Consider the following 20,605-nt stretch of genomic DNA (forward strand, 5'->3'; position numbering starts at 1 on the left):
AGATCATGCTACTGCTCACTCCTTGCTTTTGTTCATTTGCCTCCTGACAAATGACTGCCACAGTTCCTACTTGTTTATCTGTTTATTGTTTGTCTTCCCTCATTAGCCTTTTAAACTTTGTGAAAGTGGGGGCCTGGTCTGTCTTGCTCACTGCTGTCTCCCCAGTGTCTGAAAGCAGATAGAGACTGGACCAGTCTTAAAGACAAGAAGTTTTGATTATTTCCAAAGGCAACAGAGAATCACTAAAAGATGCATTAAAAAATTATCAACAGGTTTTTGTTTTTGAAAATCACTATGGTTGCTGTAGGGAGTGGGGTGTGGATGGATTGGAGAGGGCAAGACTGACCCTAAGAAATCTTACCATTAGAGTAAGCAAAAATGATGAAAGCCTGATTTGAGGTAGCATTAGTGGGGTTGGGAGGAGGTGAGGGATTGGAGACAGTGAGAGAACAGCAGGAATGGATGGCCTGCTGGATGCTGTGACTGAGGGTGAAAGGTAGTAAAGGATGACTCCCAGTTTCTGGCTTCAGAGATTCCGTAGCTGGTGGTGACGATGTCTGGAACCGTCACACAGTGTTACCGTTGTACGTTTACTTGTGGGTCTGAAAGGGACCTTGCTAAATCTTTGAATTAGCAGTGTAAGAGAGCACCTAATACATGGGAGGTATATAATAATGAATGAATGGATGCACTGAAAGTAATTCTATGGCCCGATGAGAGGAGAGGCCACAGTAGAAATTCTACACTTACTATTATCTGCCTGCTGTATCAAGAAAGAGAGAAAAACAAGAGGAAACTGGCTTTGAAAACAAGTGAGAACTAAGTGGCTACTCAGAAGCTTTCTGCCTATTGTACAACCAGGAAGCTGACAATAAAGTTTATTTGAGCGCCGACGTGCCCCGACGTGGCCCCGCCTACCCAGTCGGAGCCGCGATTGGTGGGCATTCCCCGGCTCCGCCGTTCCTAAGCTCTGATTGGTGAGGGCAGCCGTCATTTCGGAGCGTCCCGGCGCCTTCCCGCCCTCTCGCCGCGTCGCCGGTGCCTGTGCCGCCTGGTCCTCCTCGCCTCTCCTCTCCCGGCCGAAGCCCGGGGGACCAGAGCGAGACGCGGGGACCATGTTCCGACGCAAGCTGACGGCCCTCGACTACCACAACCCGGCTGGCTTCAACTGCAAAGGTGAGGCGGCGTCCCGAGGCCGACCGCGCGTCTGTGACCCCGCCGGTTGCCGCTCCCTCAGTTCCCGCACCCGGACCCTCCGCGGCCTTGTTTCCCCCCGGGGTCCTCTGGCCCCTCTTTTCCCGGCCGCCAAGCACCTCTGTTTTCCGCCGCCTGTGCTTGGCTTGGGAGCCCCCTCACCCATTCCTGCCTGGGCATTGCCACTTTGTGCACTTGCTAAACTCCAACCACCACCTCCCACCCACACCCTCAGCACGCTAGGGAGTATTCGCTTTCTAACTTAGCCCTTCAACTCCATGGTTCTCCGGGTGACTGGGCGATACCGTAAGCAGAGTGCTGAAATCTGTGTTAGGTGGTAAGTTGAAGACTAGTTCATTGCCCGCTGGGAGCTCAAGGGTGAGGGTGGGGAACGGTCGGAGCCCACCCAGCAGTTTGAGATCCGAGAGAGTGCACAGTGAAGTGCAGGACTGACAGAGTTACGGTAAACACGTAACAAGCTTGTGGATTTGTGCAAAAAAGTTAATAGCAGATGATCAGGGGGGTTGGATTGTAAAACGGAAAGGTATCTGGGATTTCACAGCATTAAATTTTAGAAAGGATTAACACTGTTACCTACTGTTACTCAACTACTACCCACCACTCCTTACGTCTTCCAGAGTTTTTGACCTGTGGTCGACTAAAAAGTTTGAAAGCATAGAGTATAACCCCCGCCCAGGGGTACTAAGACCATTGTATAATTCTCAAGACTTAACAATGGAAGCCTGAGTTTGAGATTGAAAATTATTTCTGAGCAGTATGCGTGTATTTTGTTAATCTCCTGTAGAATCATATAAACTTATAGAATCTTGTTTTTGTTTTGTTTTTTACTTTCCCTTTATTTAATAATAATAATAATAATAATAAGATCAGTGGCGGCGCGCCTGGGTGGCTCAGTCGGTTAAGCGGCCGACTTCGGCTCAGGTCATGATCTCGCGGTCTGTGAGTTCGAGCCCCGCGTCGGGCTCTGTGCTGACAGCTCAGAACCTGGAGCCTGTTTCAGATTCTGTGTCTCCCTCTCTCTGACCCTCCTCCATTCATGCTCTGTCTCTCTCTGTCTCAAAAATAAATAAACGTTAAAAAAAAAATTTAAAAATAAATAAATAAATAAAAAGATCAGTGGCAACAGAGCTTTGATCTAGATTTCAAACTTCGGACAATTTTCTCATCTGTAAATTGGGGATATTACCTTCGCAAAAAAGTGAGAGGATTAAATGAAATGTATTGAACTTTCTCTTGTATGCACTTATGACAGTAAATGACAACAGTGGTCAGTATCTTCTGTTTTTCTGTTTTGTCATTTAGTTTTTTGTACTTTGTTATTACTTTGCTATAAATTTAACTTTGCCCAGTCCTCCCTCACTTTCCTCCCTGAAAGGAACTGGAATAATAACTAACAAATAGCAAAAATATGTGCCAGACACTGTTTTTATCCATATTTATTTAATCTTCATAACAACCCCAAGATGTAAGTGCTGTTATTACACTCATTTTGATACTCAGTCTGAGGCACAGAAAATTTAAGGTGATCAGCCCAAGTTCACACAACCAAGTGTCTGCAGCTAGAATATGAATGCAGGCCAGGGCTTGAACAGTTTTTTAATCAGTTCATCCAAATCCTGCACTTCCAACTTGTACTTTAAGCAGCTCAGTTAACTTCTTATTTTGGAGTCAAAAGATTATTTGTAGAGAAAGAAGTGCTTTTTCCTAATGCTTCTAATGATTTATGAAATACCTTTGTTGCAGATGAAACAGAATTTAGAAACTTTATTGTTTGGCTTGAAGACCAGAAAATCAGGCACTACAAGATTGAAGACAGAGGTAATTTAAGGAACATCCACAGCAGTGACTGGCCCAAGTTCTTTGAAAAGGTAATGAATTAGAAAGTGAATAAAAGTACAGAGAGCTTTTCTAAAACTTATATGAAGACAGTTGAGCTTAAATTACTTTGTGCTTTTAAAATAAATAAAAATAATAATGATCAGTATTAGGAAAGCTGGGTTTCAAGGATTTAACTTTTCTCTTTCCATGTTTGTTTTTAAACCAAATTATATTATCTCTCCCTACCAAACTTTCAGTATTAGAAAGCAATAGTTTTGTCTGGAAACACTGTGAGGTTTCTTAATGTGACATGTATTCTGTAAATGGTAAAAGTGGCCAAAATTAGAATTTTTACATTAGACTAAAAAGGTAGGAATAACACACTTACTATGTTAAGACATTGACTTACTTGCAAACTAAGATTATGTCTTGTTTGGGCTTATATTTAATGTACATAGTAGATGTTCATTGTTGTGTACATTATAAACATTCCTGACAAGGTCTGTGTATATCTTATTTTTACAGCTAGAATAGTTTTCCTATTGACTTAGTTTAATCGTAGTAACATTTTTGTAGAAAAAGGAATTGTTTTCAAATTAGAATAAAAACCATATTTCCTGGCATCGTTACTTACATTAAACATTTTCATCAGCTTCATTACTTTGAAGAAAAAGATATTTTCCTTTAAAAATATGAAAAGTAAATTTTCATTTGCCGCAGCAAAGTGATTAGGTACTTTTCTCTTTAGAATCAGAGATTTTGTGTATTAAGGGATTGTGTAAGTTACACACTAGCTCTATGACCACAGGCAAATTTTGTTAAGGTTTCTGTGTCTCAATATTGTCATCAATAAATAGGGATAACCGTAGTGCCAGTGCCATAGCAGTGGCACATATTAGTGAGTGATACATACCTGTGACTGGCCCATAGCAAGTGCTGTATGCTCATTACTTCCCCTGCCTGTCCTAGCATTATTGCTACTACTGCTATTTTCTTTTTTCTTAAAAACTATTTTTTTGAAACTTTTGGTAGGTTTAAGACTTGGAAGTATGTTGTTAGGATTTTATATTTGTATATATCACCTCTCATGACACATTCATGTGTATAAGACAACACAAAGTTTCACAGAAGGGTACTTGAAGAACATGAAAATTTTTCTAATGGAAAACACCTAAAAGTGACAGTAAAGTAAGATAACTTAAGTGTTTTGGAACTTGCAATCCAGATATTATCTTTCAAGTTGGTCTCTTTGGAATAATGAAGTCATTGTTTCAAACATATTCAGAACTTTTGGAATTACTTTTAAATCATGAGACGTGTTTTGAATATCTTTAATACTGGTAATTTTTTATACTTTAAGGTGGATTTGTTTTTTGCATCATGACCAAATCATGTGAATGAAGTGTTTTCTTTAAAGCAGGGAGATCAAATTTTGGGTTAGAAAATGAGTTCTAGCGAAAAAAATACTGATTTGTCAAGTACCCTGAAAAGATTTCCAAAAGGGAGTTGCAGCAGTTTTGGCTAAATAGCATTGTTCCTGAAATTAGATGTTGAGCTCTTAAGAGACCCATTTGAAGGACAGTGTTCACTTTTTAAAGTGTTTTTGGGGTTTTGTTGTTGTTGTTGTTGTTGTTTTTAAACTGTGTGTTTTCAGAACTGGAGTCAGAAAGTTTAGGTTCAAGTCCCAGATCTAAGCTGTGTAACTGCTAGCAGGTGTTAATATCTAGGCCATATTTCCTCATCTGTAAAATAAGGAAGTTGTTTTTAGACCAGTGGTGCTTTACCTAGAATCTCCAAAAGTAAAAATTGCGAAAACCAAGATGGAAATATTTTTTTTTTTTTTTTTAAGTAGTACGTGTACATGTTTCCATCCTTTGGGGTAAGTAATTGTATCAACAATTTAGTAATATAAACGTTGTTTATATTTGTAGAGATCCAAACTAAGATCTCTTTCAACTACCATTTTTTGATTCTGCTATGTTACAGTAATAATGAAACCAGGTATTTTTTTCTTCACAGTATCTCAGAGATGTTAACTGTCCTTTCAAGATTCAAGATCGACAAGAAGCAATTGACTGGCTTCTTGGCTTAGCTGTTAGACTTGAATATGGAGATAATGGTATGTTTTGTGGGGAATGTGTGTTTCACAGAGAGGGAGAGGAAAGGTGGGAGCAAAAGGAATGTCAAAATGTAGGGAACTTACCAGTTGAGTTTCGTTGTCTTACATTGTTTTACCTTTGGTGCATTGTAGGTTTTACACATCCTCATTTCCCTTTTTATCATCTTTTCAAAAATTTACTTTTTGAAACCATTCTTCTGTGTCTAGCTCTTACCCCTGCAACTCCCAAATTATCTAGGAAAGAGTTTTCTTTTAAAAAATTACAGCCTCTTCATTATCATAAAGCATTGAAAGCAACTGTCTTTCGTTGGTACTTTTTAAAAGATTTCTTTATTTAGAGAGAGCAGGAGAGGGGCACAGAGAGGAGAGAGAGAATCCCCGGCAGGCTCCCTGCTGCCAGTGCAGAGTCTGATGCAGGGCTCGAACTCATGAACTGTGCGATCATGACCTGAGCCAAAATCAAGAATCAGAGCTTAACCAACTGAATCACCCAGATGCCCCTTTTATTGGTATTTAGATTTTTTCTTTTAGAATTTAGAATGGTGTCTCCTTGTAATTGTCTTCTCCCAAAGTAACATTACTTTGGTAAATTTGCTGTTTTTCACAGTCTGCACCTTAGCCTTTTGTGTTAAATTGTTGTTAGAATCCTAGAATTGATGGCATTTCAGACTATTGGTTGCAGCTGGTAATTTCACAAGAGACTGAAACATGTATCTAATGCCAATAGGTGCTGTAGTCCTATTATGTAGTAATATGTTTATTACTTTTGTTAATATTGTTTTATTATATATACTTATATTATTGGAAACTTTTGAATATTAGTACCTGTAGTAAAAAAAAAAAAAAATTCCAGTAAATTTGTTTCCTCTCATTAGACCATTTCATTTTGAAAGGGCTACCAACATCTAAATGCAGCATCCAGTTATCTTACCTCCATCCTCTGCATTTTATGTTGTTCTCTTTTATGCAACTGTCTCTTACAGTCCCTTCCATTTGCCTTTTTGATCTTTGTCGTCTCCCTTTTCCTTCCAGCCTGTCGCCGTCCACCTTTTCTGATGTCCAGTGGATCTTTTCTTTTCCATTCCCACTGCTATAACCCTGACTCAGGCTCTTGTCACTTTCTGCTGAGATTATTGTAGTGTATTTCAGACTCCTCTCCCATTAGCTTCATCCTCATGACCCACCAGGCTTCCTTTTGGAAACATAAGTGTTTTAGAATGCTTTGCTCTGTTTCTGAAGAACAGTTACTATTATATATTCAGGAACACCATTGCTTTCCCCTTTTCTACAAAAGGAACTCCAGGTTCCCTTGGTCTGGTATTCAAGGCCTTTGATAACTGGTATCCAATTAGTATTCACATACTTGACATCCCAGTCAAACTAGAAGAGCGCTGTTTCCTGTTTACATCTGTTTTTTCTCCCTTAGACTTCTTTGCTTACACTTTTCCTTGATCAGAATGCCATATCAGTCTGTCTCTATGCATCCAGATCCTACTCATCCTTGTAAGATCCAGCGCAACTGCCACCTTAGCAAGAATATTTCCTTCTCTCAACTGTCATAGCTTTTTTTTTTAATTTGTTTACATTTATTTATTTTTGAGAGAGAGAGCGTGAGCGGGGGAGGGGCAGAGAGAGAAGGAGACACAGAATCCAAAGCAGGCTCCAGGCTCTGAGCTGTCAGCACAGAGCCCGACGCGGGGCTCAAACCCATGAACTGTTGACATCATGGCCTGAGCCAAAGTAGGACGCTCAACTGACCGAGCCAACCAGGCACCCTTCAACCTTCATAGCGTTTACCTTCATGCTTTGTGTACCTTTTATGTCATTCGCCCCTTTCCATTTTGTTTATATGTCTTATTTGCCCCACTAAATTATAAGCTGATACTCAACTTTGTTTCCTACATTGTACCTCTATTAGCGTCCTATTGCTGCTGTACCAGGTTACCACAAATTCAGTGACTTAAGACACAATTTATTATCTTACAGTTTTGGAGGCTAGAAGTCCAACATCTGTCTTACTAAAGTCAGTTTGTCCACAGGGCTGGTTCCTTTTGGAGGCTTTATGGGAAGATTCATTTCTTTGCCTTTTTCACTTTCCAGAGGCCACCTGCATTCCTTGATTCTGGCTCCTTTATCTTCAAATTTAGCAGCATAGCATCTTCAAATCTCTCTGTGACTCTTCCATTGCCACATCTTCTCTGACTCTGATCTTCCTGCCTCCCTCTTACAAGGATGCTATGATTATATTGAGCCCACCTGGATAATCCAGTATAATTCTCCCATTTCAAGGTCCTTAATTAAAACACATCTGTAAAGTTCCTTTTGCCATGTAACCCAACATACTCCTAGGTTTAGGTATTGGGATATTGACATCTTGGGGCCGAGGCAGGGGAGGAGGTGGGAAGGCAGGGGAACAGTCATGATTTTATCTGCCACAGTATCTGACATAGTTTCTTGGAGACAGTAGATGTGCTTATTAACTTTAATGTTTGGCAAATTACGAGTATTTACGTATACTGCTACAGAGCATCAACCAGCTATTTTTTGCTGGTTCCTCAGACTTACATTTCAGAAGCCTTATGGCAGAAGTCTTAAGGAAATCTCTAAGACTCTTTACTTTCAATTTTAGTTTAGAAAGAAAATACTTGTGGGGCACCTGGCTGGCTCAGTAGGAAGAGTGTGTGACTCTTGATCTCAGGGTCATGAGTTTGAGCCCACGTTGGGTGTAGAGATTACTAAAATAAATAAATAAATAAATAAACTTTAAAAAAAAAAAAAAGGGAAGAAAATACTTGTGATTCTCTCCCTTTATGTAATCATAAGCCTTGGTAGCATTAGTTGATTTTTAGGGTCTTTAGCAAAGTCTTTAACTGTTCTGCTCTGGGTTGACAGTAACTCTTAATTTGTGACAAAATTTTCTCCAGCTTTTCCAAGGTGTTTCTCAGCTGTTGCCAAGTGAAATTGTAGTTACATCTGTTTATTTCTGTTTTACCCTTATTTATTTCATTTGTCCCATTTTTAGAATACTGCAACTTAGGTTACGTAGGTCCCAAGAACAGTAGATGCCATGTGAATGTCCTACAGTTGACTGTAACTTTTAAGTACATTTATCAAGTGTATTAAAAGCCTAAACTAGAAAACAAGTGTTTGTTTAATTTTAAAATTCAGAATTGCAGACCATTTTTGGAAAAGGGTAAAGTAGTAATACTGTCCCTTATCAGTAGGGGGTGCTGTTGTTCTTTTGTTTTACATTAATATGTTGCATTCTTCTTGACTTCTTTGACATAATTTCAGATTTACAGAAGTTGCAAAATAGTACAAAGGATTTTCCAATATCCATATGTAAAAAATGTTAGCATTTTACTTCATTTGCCTTATCCTTTTCTACCTACCCAAATACACATATGTAATTTTTTTCTAAGCCATTTGATAAGTTGTAAATGATTCTTTTCCCCTTACGTTACTTTAACGCACATTTGCTAAAAAAGACTGGCTTCAATAATTACAGTATAGTTATCAAAATCAGGAAATTAACTTTAATTCAGTACTGTTACATACAGTTGTTATATTTTTCCAGTTGTCTCAGTAGTGTTCTTTATAGCAAAAAAAAAAAAAAATCCTGGACCATATGTTGGATTCAGCTATTCTGTTTAGCCTCCTATACTCTGGAACTTTTTTAAGTTTGTTTATTTATTTTGATTGCACGTACATGTTGCCAGCGGGGGAGGGGCAGAGAGAGAGAAAGAGAAAATCCCAAGCAGACTCTGCATGGTGACAGCGTAGAGCCCGAGGCGGGCTCCAACCCACAAACTATGAGATCATGACCTGAGTTGAAATCAAGAGTCAGAGGCTTAACTGACTGAAGCACCCAGGTGCCCCTAATCTGCAACATTTACTCAGTCACTTTTGTGCTTCATGACGCTGACAGTTTTTTTGTAGAATGTCACTCAGTTTGGGTTTGTTCGATATTTCTTCATAAGTTGATTCAAGATTTGTACTTTTGTTAAGAATAGCACAGAAGTAGGGGCGCCTGGGTGGCTCAGTGGTTAAGCATCCAACTTCGGCTCAGGTCATGATCTAACTGCTTTTGAGTTCGAGCCTCGAGTCAGGCTCTGTGCTGCCAGCTCAGAGCCTAGAGCCTGATTCAGGTTCTGTCTCTCTCCTTCCCTCCCTCCCTCTCTCCCTCCCTCCCCCCCCCCTCCCCCTCCCCCTCTCCCCCTCCCCCACTCACGCTCTGTCTCTGTCCCTCAAAAATAAATAAATATTAAAAAAAAAAAGAGTAGCACAGAAGTGATATATTCTTTTAAGTTAGTGATATGCCTCAGTACTAGTCATGTACTGGTCACATTCTGTTCACTTGGATGAGGTTTGTCCACTGTAAAGTTAATATTTTCCCCTGTGTAATGTGTGTCTTGTGGGGAGATGATGTCAGTATGCTTTTACTCCTCAAACTACACTTCTACCTTTATTTTTTATTTTTTAATTTTTAAAAAAATTTTTTACTGTTTACTTTTGAGAGTGCGTGCGCAAATGGGCCAGGGCGGGTGGAGGGGAGACACAGAATCCAAAGCAGGCTCCAGGTTCTGAGCTGTCAGCACCGAGCCTGTTGCTGGGCTCAAACTCACAAACCGTGAGATCATGACCTGAGCGCACAGACGCTTAACCCACTGAGCCACCCAGGCGCCCCTACACCTCTACCTTTGGTCTCCATTTGATTTTTCTTGTCTGAGTCATTTATTATGTTGATGATGAGTGCCAGAAGTGTTTTTCTGATTCCATCATTTGTTCTACATTTATTTGTTGGCTTTTTACGGTAAAGAAAAAGGAGCTTTCCTTTTTCTCCAAATTATGTTTGTTTATATAAATTAGTGTAGATAATGTGGATTCTTATTTTACTCAGTGGGTCATAATCTTTTTTTGTCATTGTGTGATGTTTACACGTTCCAGATTTGGCCAGTGGGAGCTTTTTTGAGCTAACTCCTGTGTGACTTAGATTTGAATGCTTTTGTTTTCCCTCTTGCTTCATTAACAGATCATAGAAGCACTGTAACCAAAGATGGCACTTTGGACTTATTTAGTGAATTACTATTAAATACTTACATTTGTAAATTCTTTTTAAGTATTGTTAATGATTTATCAAGTGAGAGTAATGAAACCTGCCTTTGGAATTCTGAATTTCACATCTCCATTAAATTAGTTTAGGTTTGTACATGATGGTGTACTTGATGTGCTGGTTTTTTGAGAAAGCAAGGTTTTGGAATTCCACATATGACATTCAAAAGACTTAGGGAAGAGATTTTTAGTGAGGTGGTATCTAATGTCATGTAACCTATACTTACTCCTCCCATTCTTCTACCCCTGTTAAGTTTCTCAGCAAGCTGTAAAAGCACTTTCTCTCCTTAGATTTAGATGGTGTGTGAATTGTGTTACTTTTAGAAATGTTAATGAAAAGATATTTGTATAGATATTCCAGTAATCATTGTAGCTTAATCAGAAAGCTACCATCACATTGTCTTCTGATGGATATTTTATAGCAAAAAAATAATTTGGATTGGATGAGTTATGTTTATAAATCAGTTTGGCTTAAATTCAGTAAGCAGTGTTTGTTTTACCTTAAGTAAAACAGTTCTACAAATTCTATTTTTGCCTATGTTTACAGCTGAAAAATACAAGGACCTGGTACCTGATAATACAAAAAATGCTGACAATGCAGCTAAAAATGCAGAGCCATTGATCAATTTGGATGGTAAGTGTATAAGTGCATAAAAGTGATCATCAGTATTTTTGGTCCCATAAATGTTTTTTTATTTCCTAGAATGAAGAAGTGTGGGTTTACTTGGTTTTAGTAAAGTAAGAATGCTTTATTTTCTGTGATGTTTTTTTATTGTCATTTACAATGTGTTTTCTCCCTCCTCTTACAGTTGAATAGCTGAATGTTAGAATGCTGTTCTTTGATGTGTTCATAGTAATTTGAAGGTTTTGATTTGTATTTAATCATGGTGGTGATTGTTTGCCTTCCTGGATGCATAAAATATTTTTTCTAATCTAATGACATGAGACAAGTACTAAAATTTTTCATTATTTGAAATTCCAAGTGCCTTTAAGAAATTTTCTTTTTAAAAGTATGAAGATTCCAGTTACATTATAATAATTTAAGTATTCATTCATGACAGGTTCATTGTGACCTATGATTCACAAGCTACTCTTATGAATTAATAAGCTGGTTAGACTCTCTAGAGCTGCTGCTTGGAGAAGAGGTTTTGGGAAAATTATCAATTGAGGGAATTGAGTTTAAAATTGATAGCTTTGGGAAGAAATGTTTCTTAAAATTGCTACAGTAAGTGTGCCTTTTGGGAAATGTTACAGGACAAACCTAACGGGGGTTAATTTAGTCATTTATTGGATTGTTCAGTGTGGCTGATTAATAGAGAACCCATTGAGCTCATCAATTAGCCTAATTGTTGATGTCCCTACACTGCTCTTATCAACAGCAGTTTTAAAAACTAAGAGGCTGTTATTGGAAAATTAAAAATGTCTTTTATAGGTTTATATACTTACACATAGATCTATAATAACATGCTTATAGAGCTGTAAGTTTCCATTTTTTATCTTTTACAGTAAATAATCCAGATTTTAAGGCTGGTGTAATGGCTTTGGCTAACCTTCTTCAGATTCAGCGTCATGATGATTACCTGGTTATGCTTAAGGTCAGTTTCATATTCTTGATTCTTTAAAAAAATTTTCTTAATGTTTACTTATTTTTGAGAAGAGAGAGACAGAGCATGAGCGGGGGAGGGGCAGAGAGAGAGGGAGACACAGAATCTGAAGCAGGCTCCAGGGTCTGAGCTATCAGCACAAAGCCAGATGCAGGGCTCAAATCCATGAGCCATGAGATCATGACCTGAGCTGAAGTTGGACGCCCAACCCACTGAGCTACCCAGGTGCCCCACATATTCTTGATACTTGACAGAAACCTTGTATGTAGAAAAAAAAATTCATTTTCTAAAAATTAACTGTGTTATTTAAATATATGGTTAAATGACAGGAATTTGGGACTTAAAGCAGATTTCATCTGTTTTAGGTTATCTAATAGCAGCTAACATCAAAGAGTGTTTACTTTGTGCCTGCCACTGTGCTAAATCCTTGGCAAAGAGATCTCATTCAGTCCTCCCAACCGTCCTGGAGATAGATGCCGATATCCTTTAATTTTAATATGTATATGAAGAAATTGAGACCAAAAGAATAGATAATGTCCAGATGACACAAAAATTGATAGAGCCAGGAATTTTATCTGGGCACTTGTGGTCTGACCTTGCAGTCCATTCTTTTTCCTGTATCTTCCAATTCTACTTAATCATTCCTTTTAAAGATTTGTGATCTGTACTCAACTAAGATAATGGAAAATGCCAAATTGGTAATGGTGGATTTGGCCAAAAATATATACCCCAGAATCTCTTTGAGGAATGAATGTTTTTATTTTTCCCAATGCCCCATCCTAGGTAGGCTACTTAGTTCATACCTGCATGTTAGGGAACCCAGTGATCTGAAAAGAGGTCTCTTATTTCTAAGAGGAAAGATATACTTCAGCAGAGTTAGGTCCCATAATTGTGATAGTACAGTGGGGTGGGGTGGGAGGAAGGGAGTGGTATTTAAGATACTTAAGATTCCAGACTTAGAAATTATTTTAGAAATTATTACTGATCTTATGAGAAATTAAAGAGCTTTCGACTATACCTAATACATATAAATTACCCTATTCTACTTTGCAGTAAATTGAATAATTAAATTCTGTTGTATCCATAAGAGATTAAGCCATAATTTATTCTTTTTAAAACTGTATGTATTAAATGACACTTCCAACAAGAGAAAAACTATTTCTACATTATTATAATTCTCTTCACTGAATCTAAACGTTAACTCAGATTTTCTCAACTCAGATAGGTTGCCAAGAGATAAAATGTTGGGGCACCTGGCTGGCGCACTTGGTCATGACGAGCATGTGACTCTTTTTTCTTTAATGTGTATTTATTTTGAGAGGAGAGAGCATGTGCGAGCAGGGGAGGGGGAGAGAGAGAGAGAGAAAAAATCCCAAGCAGGCACTGCATTGTCAGTGCAGAACCTGATGTGGGGCTTGATCTCACAAACCACTGAGATCATGACTTGAGTTGAGGTCAAGAGTTAGATGCTTAGCCAACTGAGCCACCCAGGCGCCCAGAGCATGCAACTCCTGATCTTGGGGTCATGAGTTCGAGCCCCATGTTGGGTGTAGAGATTACTTAAATGAATACATAAATAAAAACTCTAAAAGGCAAAAAGTTGTTTTTATTGAAATTTAACTCTTTATTCCTTACTTGGGCGATTATGTAAATTGCTTTGGAACAGTTCTGCAGTGGTCATGTCACCTTTAGTCATAAACTGAATGAGAAGACAAATAGACTAGCATATTTGGGGTGCTTTTATTAGACTTTAAAAACCCAAAGGGAAAAAGTATGAATCAGCTATAATCAAAAGCTTTTTAAATTCTAAGCTGTTTGTCTTGGAAGTTTGGAAGCATTCAAATAATCCATGACACTATTGCAGACATCTTCATAGGTTTGCCAAGTGTGAGAATCACTATATTGACTGGCAACTGGACTGATTATTGAAGATTGATTTAATGATTCTTTCTAAATGTAGTGTTTGGCTTGTTATATTATTAATAATTTTTCAGTTTTTGCATTTAAGTCACAATTGGCATCTACTAGAATTCCACTTAAAACTTATTTTTTAAACATGTGTAGGGCATGCATGCACTTATGTCTGCCATAATAAAATGCCTTGGTGATGGAAAAAACCAGTCCTTGAATGAGAGATCTGAAAATGTTTTAGTATAATTTAAAAAATCAAGGACAGTAGGTATGATATGCCACTCTTTTTGTCAAGAGTGTGTGTGTGTGCGCATTTATGCTTGAGCATGCTTATAATAGTCTTTTTAAGGATATACAGCAGTCTGGTTCGTTCCGTTGATTGTCTTCTGGAGGGATGGCTAAGGCTTGGGTAGGAAGGAGAACCCCCCCCCCCTTTTTTTTAACATGTATCCTTTTTAAAAATTTATTTTTCACACACATGAATTACCTATTCAAAAAAATTTAATTTTTGTGAGCATCTTTCCACATTATAAAGTATTAAAAGTGAAAATGTTCATTCTAATAGCAGTTTGTTTTTGTTTAATTTATTAGGGAATTTTAATTCTAACTTGATTAGTCTCTAGGTGTCCTTATTCTCTAGAGTCAGAAGAAGAGATGAACAGCCAATGAAAAGTAAAAAATATTTTTCGGTTTCTTAGGCAATTCGCATTTTGGTTCAGGAGCGCCTGACTCAGGATGCAGTTGCTAAAGCAAATCAAACAAGAGAGGTACGTACTATTTTTTTTAATAAATTCTAAATTGATCACTAATGAAAGGTTCTTCTAGCGTTGTCAGGAGTTTACACTTTGTATCTGCTTAAGATAAACTATGGTTGAACTGTCCAGAGAAAGGATAGGTTATTTCAGTGGGATTGAATTTGCTTAAGCAAATTATAGCTATTTTTGAGTGAAAAATAAATTTACCTCACTTCATACCTTAAAGCAGCTACCAGTAGCATATCCACAGTCCACCAGTACAAACCACTGCACGTGCCCAGTTATTTAAAAGAATTTACCTTGTAAAATTTACCAGGTTATTTTGACGAATTGCTGGAAAACAGGACACACCTTGTCTTTGTTACTAATTTTCTTCTTTGACGTAAATCCTGTCCTTGCTCTTTTGTTTCTTCAGAGAAATCTTTTCTCATTTTATTCATATTTCCTGGCATCACTTAGGAGAAAGTAACTTACCTAAGACCACCTAGTTGGTAAGCGGTTGAGCTCAAATAGTCTGATTCAAGAGCCAGGGCTCTTAACGGTTGATGGGGACAAAGGTCTGTGTGTGAAGGCCTGCATGAGCTCATTGGTCAGCCCAGGAGAATTCTGGCATAGGGGTGTGGAGGCTGTATTAGAGTGTAAGTTTCAAGGTTCAGGTGACTGCAGCTGTCCTCTTTCAGTCCTGCTTTGTAGGCTGAAAACTATACACCGTGACAATTTTTCCCTTAATTCTGAGATATTGTAGATAAATTGTACTAGAAATCCAAAATCCCTAGTCTCATTGACTATGGGACAGTGCAGAGAATGTCCTCAGGGTTAGCAGTAGCAGGTGTCTGATAATGCCTCTTGCTATGAACAGATACTGCAGTGAATGCCTTGGGCACAATAAACATTCTAGATTCTTGTCCTTTTTTTTTGTCTCCCCTAATCCCCCAGTGTCTTTTGTCCTCTGATCCCATCTTTAGTAAGACCCAGCAGTGTTAAAAGGTTATTAATGCCAGGGCAGTGTAGTTCTCTCTGAAAGACACTGTTTGTTTTAAAGGCTCTTTATTGCTTATTAATTATGTATGAATTGGGCCACTGGAAATTGGATTAAAGATCAGCTTATTTCACCCACGCTGTAGAACAGACAGTAAATTGTTCCGCCATAATAAAATCATTCATTCATTCGTTCAGCAAAACTATGTCTTCTGTTTGGAGGCGGTGCAAATGAGGGCATAGTCAACTCTTTTTACTCTTTTTTGCAAAGTACAATTTTATTTTCATTGCTCCAAATCTTTAGTGTCCTCTCAGAAGGTATCATGCTATAGGTATAACATACAGTGGAGAGGTTCTTATAGTGAGTAGTCTTGTTTATAAACCATAACTAGTATTTGGGGCATATGGTCATCTTGAAGGGTTTAGCTGTTCCTTGGTGGTCTGTTGGCAGAGAAAACGAAAATAAGACTGGCCTAGAAAACTACTCAATGTAATTCTTTCTTGCTTTGCTTGCTAAATTTACATATCCATTTATTTCTTCACCTGTAGAATGTATTTAGCTATTTTAAAGTATTTGGAGCCTAGATAGATTTGCTTTAATATATTAGGTAAGAATTGAGTAGTGACATCCTAGCATTTGTAACATTGAAAGTATAGATTTTATATAGTATAATCAGAAAGTCTGGACTGTCTGTCCTTGTTGCTACTCTGAACTCCATGGAGGTTGGCATTATAGTCCCCATGTTTGGCATATGTGTATGTAGGTACTGACCAGTTAACTAAATGGTTTAAAGTTCATTTATTTTCCTGGACTTCAGAATAACTTCCAAATGAACTATTATTGAAAGTTAAATTCTATAAAGGTAATGTGGTAAACATCACACTAGCTGGAAAAAAGTTAATATAGATTTTAGATTTTGTATAAAAACAAATTAATGTGTTCAGAAATATTAAAAGTAAACCTATTTGCCCTGTACTGTGCTGCTTATTGTAGCTAAAATAGGACAACAGCAGCCCTGCTCAGCTGTCCTTCCACAACATCAGTGACAGAACAGCTGTGAAAGGAGCTAGTGTTTTATATGCCTAGTCTTAGAGGAGAGACTGGTTGGTAGAACTAGCTTCCCACTACATGTAGAGACCATTATTTCATCAAAAGGCAAATCTACAGAGAAAACACTCAGCCCCCCACCACTGCAGCTAAAAGGGTTAATAGAATAGCTAGCAGATTTTCAGTTACAGATGAGAAAAGAACATGATTTTTAACTATAAACTTTTATTGTCTTTAAGGGCTTACCTGTTGCTTTAGACAAACACATTCTTGGTTTTGACACAGGAGGTAAGTGATTTTGTTTTAATCCAAACTCTTATTTTTAGAGACTAGGTGATTATTTGGGGAAGAAATGGGCAAGTAAATGGTCTTGAATACGGATTAATGCAGTGTTTCTTATAAAATAGATGCAGTTCTTAATGAAGCTGCTCAAATTCTGCGATTGCTGCATATAGAAGAGCTCAGAGAGCTACAGACAAAAATTAATGAAGCCATAGTAGCTGTTCAGGCAATTATTGCTGATCCAAAGACAGACCACAGACTGGGGAAAGTTGGAAGATGAACGTTTTAGGATTTCAACTTCTCACGTACTTAGTACAATTGGGAACCATGTACACTCTGGCATGTGTTTGGAAATCAAATGTCACATTTTCAAGAGAAGAATCCTAGAAAATTGTTCTTGAGATTTACCATCATTGCTTTTTCTTTAATAAAGTTCAGGAAAGTGGATTTTTTTTTTTTTTTGGACTGTTATGTTTGTGTATCTATATAATTAATCGTCCTCTTTTGTGGGTGAGGTACATGCCAGTCCCCAGCACTGTTACAGAGACAATACAGATGCTCAAATCATGGGAAAACTTAAAATATTTTATTGGAGTAATCTAGAAAATTTGAGAATTGTTACATCTTTGGTATTTATAAATGTAGTAACTTCTGTGGGTAACTATAGAGGGACTTATAGAATCAGAAGATACAAATTGAAACATTCTAGCACCTTTTAATATAAATAGAAATGCAGTGATGCAGAGGTAAAAAAAAAAACTTAGAATTTTACTGGGAAACTTCCCTACCAGTTCCACATAGCCTTCTCTAGGTCAAGGCTTGTGGTCTTTAGGGTTGTGTCTTTGTACTGACAACCCATGCTTTAATTTCTTGGTCAGAAAGAATCCTAAGCAAAAATTAGATTTAGGGTCTTAATGTATTCTAGTGAGTTTGACCCTTTAAATATGACGGAAATGCTTATTAAAAATTGCTTTAATAAGCAATTAAAATTCTATTACTTTTTTAAAACTTGTAGTAACTTTTGTTATTCAAAATACAGTAGTAAAGATTGAGGTATAAAACTTTTCACAAGATATACTTAGTCTTTTTGTAGTGAAAATGTTCATCTTGTAGGTCCAATTCCTTTTTCACTTTCTTTGCCTGTGTTTGTAGTAAATGCTCTTTAGGGTCCAGATTCTGATTGTAAACTCCAAATCCTTTGTGATGCTGTATTTACTTTCTTCCTGTGAGGGGAGGTGGAAGAGACAGTGGGTGAATATTTTATACCCAGTTGCAACAACATTTTAAAGAAGAAATATCCTTATAGGCTGGCCTTTTTTGTGTATAGTTAAGCTAGGGTAGTCAAGATTGGTCACCCCTGTGTATGGGCCATTAACTTTTCTATTCAAAGTGGCTCTCCCTGGTGGTGATGTTAGTGGCAGCAGCTGCCATCTGGGCCAAGGATCATCAGTTACCAGGTATATCCTTCTCTACCCTGCTGATCCAAAGGAGCATGCTGCACATTTTGTTTACCTGTTGGACAGTAGGGGTAGACGGCAGTTATCCCGTAGAGATGAGATCGCTGCTCCGGGAGATACTCATCAGTAAACTGGCCACTATCTCTATTTACTGATATAACACCATCCCTGGTAACAGAAAGGAAGAGTAAATTCATGGGATTTAAGGTTGGATAGAAACTCAGTTTCAATAGCAAATCCTCTGCTAGCCTTCTAGAATATGTATTTTTTTAATTTAACCAAGTGAGTTTTGACTCATTTAGATTTGAAGATTTTCTAGATGAGTGGTTCTCAAAGTAGTCCCCAGACCAGCATCATCTGGAAACTTGTTAGAAATACAAATGGCCTCAACTCCAACCTACTGAGTCATCAGGAATTATGGGCTGGGACCCAGCAATAGGTTTTAACAATCCCTTGGAATGTTTCTGATGCCATACAAAACTTTTCAGAACCACTGGTCCAAGTCAATGGTTCTCAACCCTTGTTCAACGAATCACTTGAAAATCTATTAAAATACTGATGCCTAGGCCTCACACCAGACCAATTAAATCAAGATTGCAAGGAATGGGGTAGAAGGACTTAGACATCCATATGTATTTTTAATGTTCCCCAGTTCCTCCTTGGGGCACTAGTATAAATTACACTACTCTTCCTTCTCCCAGGTGGACAATATATCCATAATACCATTTTTTTTAAAAAAAATCAATTTAAATCACATGGCACCACTTAAGGGGGTAGTGTTTTGGATTCATGTACTTCCTTTTTGGATAGTTCAGTGTGAGCAGTGCCATTAAGTAGGACTTAAAAAGCATTAGCACTTGAATGATGTTACCTACTAACAGAGATAATGGAAACTTCGGCAGAGGGCATAGTCTACTAAAGACACTTAGTGACATTAGGTAAAATGGGTGGCGCGTCTTCCGGAACCCCAGGCTCGTGAGGCACGTCCAGTGTGCGTCGGCTCACCTCCTCCAGTCTGTGTGGTAGAAGTGATCTGCAAAGCTGACAATACTGAAGGGGTAGTTGAGGTGGTTCTGAATGACCCGCCGTCCAGTCCCATCAGGTAGCGTACACTCCAGTTTCTTGGTTCCTTTTAAAACACCAGAGAAAATGAAATCATTCCATACCAGGAGAAAAGTCATTTGCCAAAAATAATTGTGGCAGGTGGAGGCCTTCTGAAAGGAAACAAAGGTAGATGAGGAAATAGGGTATTTTCTTCCCAGTGCAGTGATGCAAATTAGAAACTACAATTTTCCTGTTCTGTTACCAGTCTTCAGTTTAATAGCATTCTCGTTTCTTAGAATTTAGACTCTTGATCCCTTCTTGGAAGAGAGGACTGCATTTTTTTCTCCCTAAGTAGGACATTAGAGATAAACTTTGTTCTAATTAAAGTGTCACCTCATAAATTGTCGTAAACATCAGATAAACACTTGTCCTTTGTAAGCAATGCATAAGGCCCTTAAGAAATACTGAAGGATTTTAAAGACTTATCTTCTAGATAGGAATTAAAAGTAACTAAAATGGCGACATGGCTTATATTTTTCAGTGTAAAGGAAGCACTCTTGAAAATTTTATAGTAGGGGCGCCTGGGTGGCTCAGTCGGTTAAGCATCCGACTTCAGCTCAGGTCACGATCTCACGGTCCGTGAGTTCGAGCCCCGCGTCGGGCTCTGGGCTGATGATGGCCCAGAGCCTGGAGCCTGCTTCCCATTCTGTGTCTCCCTCTCTCTCTGACCCTCCCCCGTTCATGCTCTGTCTCTGTCTCAAAAATAAATAAACGTTAAAAAAAAAAAAAATTAAAAAAAAAAAATTTTATAGTACCTAAACAAGTCAAGAGTTTCCAAGTTTTCATGCGTCTTACGAAACATGGATTTAAATTTCAGGTAGTTTTTAAAAATATAACTTAAAAAAAATAACTTGTTTTGGGCCAACCAGGTTATAATACTGATCCATCTGCATTTATAGTTCCTTTTATTAAATTAGAATTCTTTAAGAATGGACATTTTCATATTCTTTTTAGTATAGAAGAAGACCTATAGCATCTTTTCTATTTTTCTAATAAGGAGATCACACAACAGAAAGAACTTGGGTATTGGCAACCTTAACTTACTACCAAGGGCCGTCCTGCCACATCACTTTCCAAAAAATGTCTTCCACGTAATAGCATACTGTAAAATGTTCTGATACTGGCAAACAAACAAACAAAAAAAGCCTCTTGTTCATTTATCTAAGTTTGCCAGTTCCAACAGAGGATAAAATTTCTCTTTA

At 38.0% G+C, this 20,605-nt stretch overlaps 2 protein-coding genes across 3 annotated transcripts in view; one reads left to right on the forward strand and one right to left on the reverse strand.

Annotated features, from left to right (window-relative positions):
- The first annotated feature begins 1,011 nt into the window (after positions 1 to 1,011).
- On the forward strand, positions 1,012 to 17,289 carry RTRAF (RNA transcription, translation and transport factor). 2 transcript variants are annotated; one of them, XM_047862471.1, is made up of 8 exons: positions 1,012 to 1,176; positions 2,959 to 3,083; positions 5,053 to 5,152; positions 10,812 to 10,898; positions 11,771 to 11,859; positions 14,478 to 14,546; positions 16,800 to 16,848; positions 16,968 to 17,289. In XM_047862471.1, exons 1-8 carry the CDS (start codon positions 1,116 to 1,118, stop codon positions 17,120 to 17,122), a joined length of 735 nt encoding a protein of 244 aa, XP_047718427.1. In that variant the 5' UTR covers positions 1,012 to 1,115; the 3' UTR covers positions 17,123 to 17,289. The 2 variants fall into 2 exon arrangements, with proteins under 2 accessions (XP_047718427.1, XP_047718428.1); XM_047862472.1 differs by having other exon boundaries at positions 16,951 to 17,043.
- Positions 17,290 to 17,406: 117 nt separating this feature from the next.
- Positions 17,407 to 20,605, reverse strand: part of NID2 (nidogen 2) — a 67,428-nt gene continuing 64,229 nt past the window's right edge. The window contains exons 19-21 of the mRNA XM_047862470.1: positions 19,305 to 19,428; positions 18,355 to 18,467; positions 17,407 to 18,065 (exon numbers count right to left, since the gene is read on the reverse strand). Of these exons, the coding sequence (XP_047718426.1) occupies positions 18,055 to 18,065; positions 18,355 to 18,467; positions 19,305 to 19,428 (248 nt within the window). The 3' untranslated portion in view covers positions 17,407 to 18,054. The remainder of the gene's footprint in view (positions 18,066 to 18,354; positions 18,468 to 19,304; positions 19,429 to 20,605) is intronic.

The sequence above is a fragment of the Prionailurus viverrinus genome, chromosome B3 (genome assembly GCF_022837055.1).
Source record: "Prionailurus viverrinus isolate Anna chromosome B3, UM_Priviv_1.0, whole genome shotgun sequence".
Lineage (NCBI taxonomy): Eukaryota > Metazoa > Chordata > Mammalia > Carnivora > Felidae > Prionailurus > Prionailurus viverrinus.